Below are 10453 nucleotides of genomic sequence, written 5' to 3' on the forward strand. Positions count from 1 at the left end.
CTGTTTTCCCTGTTTAAATTTACAATGGCTTTAAACTGAAATGTTTCTTTGATGTGTCTAGATCCAGCCACTGATTATTATTTTTCTAAACCATCTTACAGTCCAGGTGTCAAAACAACCTTATAAATGTCTCTCAACCACACTGCAGCTGCCCCCCACCAGTCCATTTCCTGAGCAAAAAGAGTGTGCTATAGACGGGAGCATTTGCAGGAAAGTGGGGTCTGTGGTCTTCTCAGTGGCTCTGAACCCAGGAAGCTTGTTTTGCTCAGTGTTGCTCAAGCCTGTCATTAGAGTGCACAGCACCTGCACACCTTGCTAGGCTGTTTGCTCACCAAAAGAGGTGCCACACATAAAGCTCCCATTCTGTGTGCCAACCCCTTCACTTTGCAGAAATTCTAGTGTTCCTAAGATCTGTGATCTCCAGCACCGGCCCAGGATGTTTTGCCACCTGAGGCCAAATGCCCTGCCTCCTGTGCCGCTGCTGCTTCTTCCACCATCACCAGGCAGCCTCCAGCACTGCAAAGGAACAGGCAGGACAGGCCTGGCCCACAGCGATCCTTTCAGCTGCTGATGCAGGAGGAAGGGGAACGAAAAGGAGAAAGTCTCCTTCCCCCCCCCCTCCCCAATTGCTGCTGCATCCATGCTCCCCTTGTTGACACGGGAGGGGGAAAAGAGTTGGCAGGCAATGCAAGCAGGGCAATGCAAGCCCCTTGCAAGCATTATAAAATACTATGATTTATTTGTTTACCATTTTAAAAAGGATAAATCATTCTCTTTCCTCATAAATGCATTTATTTAGTTATGAAAAGACTGATGACTTCACCCATTACACCAAAACCTGTTCCTACAAATCTTACATTAACCCAGTGTTTGAATAATGGTCGTCATGTATGGGCAGAAACTTTCATCAGTCCATACATTTCCGTGCTTGCCCAGCTATGTCGTTTGTGCCTCCCCCAAGTAAACAGTTCTGCAAGCTTTCCAAGAATCACCGTCGCTCATTCATTTAACTGGTATTCCAGTTACCATAGTATTTGCCAGAAGACAGACATGGAGAAAAAAGTACCGGGTATAATAAATCATCTAATCATAAACCAGATTACCAATAGGCTCTCCAGGTCAAAGTATCATAACATCAGAATTCCAAGGCATGTGTGGAACCTCAGGAGACATCAGTGAGTGGGTTGCAAGAAAGTATAAATAAACAAACTCCTAGGATGACTAGTCCCAGAAGGAGGAGTAGAGAAACCCATGAATATCATGGCAGCTGGAAGACAGTAGGAGGAGAAATCTCATTGAATGGTAAGAACATTTGTTGTACAAGTGTGCACCACATATCTTCTTGCCTTTCTAGGATGTATGGCAACATTAGGAAATGTCAGTGTTGGAATGTAAACCAAAATTGTGCAAGGAGGATATCCTGTGGTGAGAGATGCCTCCAAAAAATACCTTTTGATGGAGATTGATTGAAATGTTTATAGCACATTCTTGATTGAAATATTTATCGCTCGTTCTGGCAACAGAGGCCTGAGGAAAGGACCATTGCTTTGTGTGCAGAAGGTCGGAGGTATAATCCCTGGCATCTCCAGGTAGGTCTGTTAAAGACTGCTATCTGAAAACCAGGAAAGACACTACCAGGCATAGACAATTCTGAACTAGATGGACCAACGGTCTGACTCAGTAAAAGGTAGCTTCCTAAATTCCCATATACTCATAAACTTAGAAGTCTTGCTAAGCTCACTTTTAATCAGGAGTCAAATACACAGTATCAAACCCTGGGAAATTATGTTGTAGGAAACAAAAAATCACAAAGTCAAAAAACCTATGCAAATGTCTAAAAATACAAAATTATTACTTCTTACTCTACATTATAAGGCTGTCATAATGCATCATGACTACAGAACAGCAAGCAAGAAAAAAACAACCACCCAAGTAGTGGGGGGGGGGCAGCCCGCCCATGTGAGCTGTTTAAAGGAGAGTGGGAGGTTTTGCAGACCACACTCTGAAGTGTGTGCATCACTCCTTAAAGAGAGGGTTTGGAAGAGCTGTGAGGACAGGGATTGGGGTGAGCTGTGAGAGAGTAGGCAAGGGGATGGGTGGTGTGTAAAGTGAAGGGGTTGTTCGGGTGTAAACTGAGAAGCGGGGTTGGCCTGGTGTCGGGAAAGGGGAGGTGGCAAAGGGGTTAGTAGGTAAGCACGGTGGGTGGTATTCTTGCTAAAAAGTTTAAAGTATTATTTAAATGCCTTTTTTCCAGACAGTGACTTGAGCTTCCTTCAATTAAAGTGGTTATAATAACAATACTTGATCTTGATTCTTAGCAGATTCCAGCTTTGTTATTCATTGTTTGCAGTAAATATTGCAGCAGTGGATTTTGCTGGGTCTGAGAATGACGGGATTATTCCATCTGGCAAGAGATCACTTCTACTTATTATACACATTATTCATAGTGTTGCGCCTCAGGCTGCACGTCATGTCTTCATAGACCATATTTTGTGTTTCTGCTGCCTTTCCTTTGTTGCAGCATTTCTTGATCTGTTAAAGGGGGACAAAGCAGGCAGCAATTAATATGCATTGCTCACAAGGATCCATCCCAAAGGGCTGGAGTCAATACTGATAAGGGGAGGGATGGGTAGGCATGTGTTGATCTGATACCCAGTGTGTTGGAAAAAATAGGGTATAGAAAAAGAGAGCTTTGGCCTCTTCTATGCCCAAGCAGTGATACAGATCACTGCTATAGCAGCTTGAAGACATCTCTGCACCAGTCTGGAGAAGCCTGGTTCAACTGACAAAGACTTTGAAACAATAGCACTAGGCAACTCACACCTAAAAGTAAAGGTAAAGGGACCCCTGACCGCTAGGTCCAGTCGTGACTGACTCTGGGGTTGCGGTGCTCATCTCGCTTTATGTGGCCAGCATGACTAAGCCGCTTCTGGCGAACCAGAACACCTGAAAGTATTTTGCTGCAATTATAATGGAAGCAAAATTTATCACTGGATTGTGATACATTAGCACTTGGAAGCAGGGGCAGTAGGTGTTGCTCCCTAGCTCACTGGGAGGCCAAATACTTTGCTAAATTGCAGAAGGTTCTTGGTCCCATCCTCAGCATCTCCAGGTAGTTTTGGAAAGGACCACCATCTGAAACCCCGGAGAGCTGCTGCCAGCTAGTGTAGGCAAAACTGAACTAGATGGACCAATGGTCTGACTCAGTATAAGGCAGAATGAGTTTGCGGGGGAAACTCAGGAATGCAACAATTTAGGATGAACGTTATCTATGTGTTCCGAGATACAGGGCTTCTCCACACTTCCTCTTATCCTGCTGCCTTCCTCTGGGGAAAATTGTGCTAGGAACAAACAGCAATTCAGATTTTCACCAGATTGATGTTTGCTCCAACTGAGAACTGAAGAGTTGGGTTTCCCTGGGAAAGGAGCAGGCAAGGGGAGAACCACTTGGATCCATGTCTAGAAAGCGTGGATCAAGCAGAAAACTACTTGGAAAAGCCCACGCTGTTGTGGTTGGCATCAATTCTGGGGGGAGAAAAGCTATCATGGGAGCACCTATCTTTTAGGTAAAGTCATCACTGGTATTACTCAGCTTTAATTATTGCAGAAGAAAAGCTATTAGTGTGCTTGTCTATTCTTTTAAATTGGGATAATTCTGCATACTCAGTATGTCAACATGCTTTGATGTAGTTTTGAATCTTCAGTCTATTTCTTTTCTCTTCAGCACTGAGATTGCATGAACCCATTCAGTCCTGAAATAACTATGATACTGAGTCCAAGAGACCTTCTCATTCATACAGATCCACGAAGAAGCACGTTATTATGCCAACAATTTAGCAAATTATGGGGAAGGGGAGAGAGATTCTGATGCTATATACTTGGGAATATTTCCTCAATGAGGTGCAAATCTTTTAGGAGGAAGACTGATGAAACTCAGCTAACATAAAGGAAAGTGTTAGTCATACTCACATCTATATGAGATAGGATAAAATATCCCAGTCCAACAAGCAAGAGCAGTGACATGAAGATAAGGATATATGGCACCCAGAGAAATGAAGGACACTCCGTTAGCTTCATAGCTGAGGTCTCTTTAGAGATAGAAAGAGAGGAACATGTTTTGTTACTTTCCATACAAGCCCATGGTGAAGAAGAGCAAATCAGGAACCAATTGCTATGCTGGGGCTGTGGATGTAAGTTTTGCCATTTACAAGCTTTTCTCCAAACATGCCCTAAGATATAAATGCCTATCATGAACAGAAGAATTAATGTTTGCTTAATTAACATTATCTGTACTGTCCTTAAAGAGTTAAAGGCATCGTCCAGAAGAAGGAGACTCCCTGAATTCTGCCTCATCTCTGTCTCCTGGCCCCCCTCCTCCCCTGTCTCTGAGTTTGGGCTGCCATCTGCCACAGCCTCTTCCTGCTCTCTAAACCCTGTTGCTTCTTCAGCTTCTGACACCTCCTTCTCCCAGCTTGCTCCCACTTCTCCCTCTGACCACTCACTGTCCGTTCCATCCCCCCACCAATCCCCTGCCTCTGAGCCTTCTTCCACTGAGGGTTCCCTTGGGGATTCCCCAGTTGGTGCCTCCCAGCACTCCATTGCATCCAGCCAGTCCATGACAACTTACTGCACTGATGGTATGAGTTAGTTCTGCATACAGTGGTACCTTGGGTTACATACACTTCAGGTTACAGACTCCACTAACCCAGAAATAGTACCTCGGGTTAAGAACTTTGCTTCAGGATGAGAACAGAAATCGTGCTCCGGCGGCGCAGTGGCAGCAGGAGGCCCCATTAGCTAAAGTGGTGCTTCAGGTTAAGAACAGTTTCAGCTTAAGAACGGACCTCCAGAACGAATTAAGCACTTAACCCAAGGTACCACTGTATATACATGCACAGACACATTTTGCTAGATACTTGTCTTCTCTTTGTAGCCAACAAATCGAGCTGCCATTCCCTCTAACTGTTGAAGTAATGACTGTTCCTGACCCACCTTTCACTGCCAAGATGATAGTGCTGAAATTCATTATCCTGGGCTCCTGGTTAATTATCAGGGTGCCACCACACAAATACCCATCACTGTCATTCTTCTTCACATGCTTCAGCATTATCGTCGATGCGTTCTTCAGCTCAAAGTACTCCATGCGATATGCATATTCAGGAGCTTTGGTCATGTATAGACCCTCCTTTTTCACATATAGCACATCCATGGCTTTCACAAGTGTCCGTCTCAAACGCAGCCCCGACATCGCCAGTTGGTCAAACTTGCAAGTAATATTGACAGACTCCCCTTCCTCAGCAGTGATAACTATTAGCTCTGGTTTGTTTTCTGTGACTTAAAGGGAAAAAAGGGGGGAGGGACAGGCATACAGGACAGGTGAGACTCTGAAGATATTGGCCATATTGCTATGAAATAATGGGACTTACCTATACACTTGCACAATTGACTTCAGTGGGTTTTAAGAAGGATGGATTGCACCAGGTTTCAAATGCTGAAACCAGCAGGAGCTGAGAGTGGATACAATCAATTCGCTTTCTGAAATGGTGGAAGCCCTTTCACTCTTGAGTAGGAATGGACAGCACAGTCAATTTCAGTGACTCCCAGTTTCTTAGCTCCCCGGTCTTTAGTTCAGTTTGCCACATTTCTGCGTCATTTGCATTCTTTCAGAAAGCAAGTCCTCATGAAAATACGTCTACATTTTAGGGTGCATTTCTCCTAACAGACATGTTTTTGTATGTTCTTTTCCCCGGCTTGTATATTTCTGCAGTGTATTTTGTTATTTTCCTTAGTGCATGCATTTTAATGCATGTTTTCCTAATAAAGAAATTTCTTCAGAAATATTTTGGTTAGAGAACTGTGTTGCAAAATTTGGAAATGCAAATTCCAAAGGATACCGGTGTTTCAGTTTGTGCACTGTTTTGAGAAGCAAGGCTTCCTTGAGAGATAAAGGGGATACATATTCTTCCAGAATGTGCTACTGCTTCTGGGAATTCAGCACTCATACCGCAACTAGTTCCTGGAGAAATCAGATTTTCCTCATTAGCACCAACATGCTTTTGAGTTTTAGATATGAATGTGCTTGTCTGCAGTTCTCCGTAGCCCCTGAAATATCACTGTTTGCAGGAGACAGATACAGCACAGGGATGTTAAATTTTTTTAAAATAAAAAAATGCTTGTTATTGTTTTAGCATTTTTCTGGGTGTGTGTTCTAATGTTGTGGGCAATGAGTTATCTGCATGTGACCTTTAAGAGAAAATAATGGAGAATTTGAGCAAGAGAACCACCACCACCCCTCCAGAAGAAATGCCTACAACTTGAGATTATCATTTTATTTAGTTTCTTCACCCTGGAAGACTGTCTCTACCACGCACGCACACACACACACGCACACAGCACTGAAGAATGTTCCTTCCAGTTTTATTTGTTTGCCTGCTTAAAGGTATGAGCATGTTTTCTTTGTCCAGTCTCTCTGTAGTAAGACTGATCCCCCACATGGAAATTTAGGAAGCTTTGTTATACTGAATCAGACCACTGAGACATCTAGTGAAATATTGTCTATATAAGTGTGGTCCAATTTTTCATACTAATTGGGACGCAAGAGTACTTAAGCACAGAACCTGCGGCCCACACACTGAATTAAATTTCCATATCGTGAATTAAAGTGTTCACAATATGTTTAATATCATTTAATATACACAATATATTTAATTAAATATATATAATTAAATACACAATTAATATATTTAATTGATTTAATTATTAAACAAATTTAATGTATGCACTTTTGTTAGCAACCCATGACACAAATGATAATTTTTTAAGATCTTAAGATTATTATTCTTGAATCTGGCGGGAAGGCCACAGGTTGAACCACCTTAGTCTACACCAGGGGTAGTCAACCTTTTTCTACCTACTGCCCACTAATGCATCTTTCTTGATGGTAAAATTTCCTTACCGCCCACCAGTGCTCGATGGAAGGAGGATTCAGCTTGTGCTGTAGAACCCCCTGCTGCCCACCTACAATTCTGAAACACCTTCTAGTGGGGGGTAGGGACTAGCTTGACAACCCCTGGTCTACAATGACTCACAATGACTTTCCAGGGTTTCTTAGCCCTATCTGGAGATGCCAGGGATTCACACTGGCCAATTTCATGCATAATGCCTAGCCATGGTTTGTTTAACAAAGTTAAGCACAGTTGACATATAAACCATGCATTGTTTCTTTAAAGCTTGTTTTGTTTTACAGCTGCTCTTGCCTTTCTTGTTTGGTGAGTGTCTGGAGTGTAGTGGTCAAACAAACCATGGTTTACAAAGCGTGCCGAGTTCATATATACCATCAAATCAAGGTTCATGAGCCAACAACAAACCATGGTTTCAGACTGCGGTTTGCTGGCAGTAAGCAAACATAGCCAATCCACCGAAAAGGGTTCACACATAATTCTAAGCCATTAGTAAACCAGGGTTTAGTGGTATGTAGAAACCGGAGCACTGTTGCTGCAGTGTTTTCTAAAGACACTCACTTTCATTGCAGAAAACTTACATTTCTCAGCATCTACCCCACAACATTATGTTAATTGGAAAATGCAACGTTTCTGACAACTGTCATCCACCCACCCTGCCTACCGTCACAGAGAAGCCTACCAGAGCCCATCATCAACCGTATTCAGATACAGCCAAAATCATTTAGTTTAGATAACTTTTTTTGCATAGACATGAGGATCTGCTTTATGCTGTTTTTATTTGAATATTTGCTATCTTTTGCTATCTTTTTTTTCCCCCATTGAGAACTCAACATTTATGGAGGGGAAAATTAGGCATGATGAGGACTGGTTCTCAGAGAGCTTTGAGTAGAGTTCAGTATCTTAACCTTTTATATATAAATTTAGCTTAAACCACCATGTAGCCACTAATTCTATTCATACACTCAGGTTTCAAAATTAATAATAGACTTTTAATGTTGCCAGCAGTATTTTTCTTTTCTGCAGACACAAACAGTGTTTTGTTCACTGGCTGTGCAGCAGGCAGGCAGGCAGGCAGGCGCACGCGCACACACACTCACTCACTCACACACACACACCCCAAGCAAAAATCCCTGTCAAATGCCATGTTAATTGACCCTAGCTCAGTCATTTGATCTCAAAAGAGGGGTCAAACTGCACTTTACCTTCTACACACTTTTCAGAAAGCATTGTAAACTGGCTCCTATTTTGAGAAAAAGCAGCTATATGACCCTGATCTGGAATCTGATCCACATCAAATCCTGCAACAGCTTACGATCAACACCACCTTTGAGTGCAAAATAGCAGCTGGGGCGGGGTGAGGTTTTTTAGTAGGAAATTATTAACATGTAAATTCACTGTAAATGGCATCATGTATGCAGGGAAACATTTGGGCCATGTAGATTATGATTTCCCAAATACAAAAATCTTCAAAAACGTAAAGATCTCAAAATGGGAATTTCAAATTTGATATACATTTTGGGGTTCATGGGACTTTCAACTGGGGTGGGTGGGGGATAATGTTATTTTTCAAGAGTTCAGAGACACGAGCAGTTTCTACTTGTATGATTTTAACAGCTATGATGGCTATTTAGGTAAAAGGGAGCCTCTGAAGCAGGACCAGTCGAATACATTTTGGCACCCGAGGCAAACTACTAAATGGTGTCCCTTTGCCCACCAGAGAAGAAGGGGTGAAGATCTACATCAAGAATGAGGGTGGGGAGAGAAGGAACCACATTGGGATCTCCTGCCCCTGTGAATCCTGCTGCCTTAGGCGATCACTTCACCTGGCTTCATGGGTCAGCCAGCCCTGCTCTGAGTTCACTTCAAGACAACTTGTTTATTGAGCATTCACCTTAATAATTTTTCAAAAAGTTCGCAATCCAATTGTATTTTTGAGCATTTGTTCTGTTTGTGGAGAGGTTAGAGAACATTGCATCAAGCAAACATTATGCCACACTTCCTAGCGCATTTCTCCATCATCTTCCTCAGCAAAAGGTCTGGAGGTTTGTTTGTTTTTCTTAGCAGGGGGAGCACAAGAGCTCCAAATCAAATTTAATTGCACAACCTGAATTTGCTGGTATGTGACTGAATCCCATCTGAAAATAGCAACAGTCTAGAAATGCCCCAAGAAACAGTAGAATGTTATTGGTAGAACCCTAGTTGCAGAAATGGGGAGGGGGAGGACTTTAGGGGGGAAATTAAGGGGGCAACCCCTCCCCTCCCTGCCACAGATGCAGCAAAGTCAGAAAAAATAGTAATTTTCTTATGCTTACCATCGGAGGCTGATGTTCCATGGGAAAGCAGGAAGAGAACATGCATGGCAAGCACCCAATTGGGCATTTTGCGGAATGACTCTCTTAAAACTCTGCAGCAGAACTGGCTTGTCGCTGAAGTGACTGAACTGATTCTGAACTGAAAACACAGCAACCCTGAGGACTGATGTTAACCACAGCACAAGTCACATGGGACATGTTGAGCTCGTAAGTGTGATGGGTATGTGGGTAAGAAAATAAATAGATAAAGAAACATTTTCAAGGCTCGGGGTTCAGAATTGTTTGTGCTTTATATGTCTGGGGTGCTGCAAGTCTCATGTTTTTCCAAAGGCAAAGCTTTTGTACACAGCTGTTCAAGTAGACCAGCACCCAGCCACAATAGTGCATATATTAGATGCTATAGGAAGTAGGGAGGCCAGATGCAAAAGAAGACAGGCTCCCATAGTGCACCTGTTGTGTAGAAAAGAGGGGTTTCAGCAGGTGTAGCTGGCATAAGCTGTACCTAGTACAATTCCCTTTTCTACACAGCAGAGCCCTGTTCTCTTTTGCATCTGAAAGGGATGCAGTGAGTTACAAGTAACATACAGTAATTGGGGCCCCACTAGACACCACCTCAGAGCAGGGTAACATGTGCAGTGCTTGCTCTGCTCTCACCGCCATCTGTTACTGGACCTGTTGTTCTCCTGAATAGCTTATAAGGTGGAGGAGCTAGAGCTAGAGCTATTTATAATGGATGCCATGTGAGATGGAGTCTGTGCCTCTCTCATGTGGTCAGGCTGGTGCTCCCCCAACCCAGGACAAAATGTCCCCTCTCTGTCCCAGCAGCTCTGCTTCCAGGACACCATGCTGCCAGCCAAAAATGGAAAAAAATAGTAATTCTGTTTGTTAATCTGTGGGGATTCGATCATGCACAATTGCCACAGAATGGAACTCTCACTAACATAAGCTAACAAGAGAGACATTTCTTCTTCTTTTTTCTTTCAGAAGCAAGGAGCAAGCTTGCCATCACCCTGCTCCAATTACAGTGGTACCTCAGGTTAAGTACTTAATTTGTTCCAGAGGTCCGTTCTTAACCTGAAACTGTTCTTAACCTGAAGCACCACTTTATCTAATCGGGCCTCCTGCTGCCGCCATGCCGCCAGAGCATGATTTCTGTTCTCATCCTGAAGCAAAGTTCTT

The 10453-nt window shown here is 43.0% G+C and overlaps 1 protein-coding gene across 1 annotated transcript; it reads right to left on the reverse strand.

Moving 5' to 3' along the window:
- Positions 1-775: 775 nt before the first annotated feature.
- LOC114590679 (uncharacterized) lies at positions 776-10054 on the reverse strand. Its single transcript, XM_028717054.2, has 4 exons — positions 9275-10054; positions 4993-5334; positions 3970-4088; positions 776-2532 (listed from the first exon to the last, which is right to left on the reverse strand). Exons 1-4 carry the CDS (start codon positions 9339-9341, stop codon positions 2422-2424), a joined length of 639 nt encoding a protein of 212 aa, XP_028572887.2. The 5' UTR covers positions 9342-10054; the 3' UTR covers positions 776-2421.
- Positions 10055-10453: the final 399 nt, after the last annotated feature.

This window comes from Podarcis muralis, chromosome 2 (genome assembly GCF_964188315.1).
Source record: "Podarcis muralis chromosome 2, rPodMur119.hap1.1, whole genome shotgun sequence".
NCBI classification, from domain to species: Eukaryota; Metazoa; Chordata; class Lepidosauria; order Squamata; family Lacertidae; genus Podarcis; species Podarcis muralis.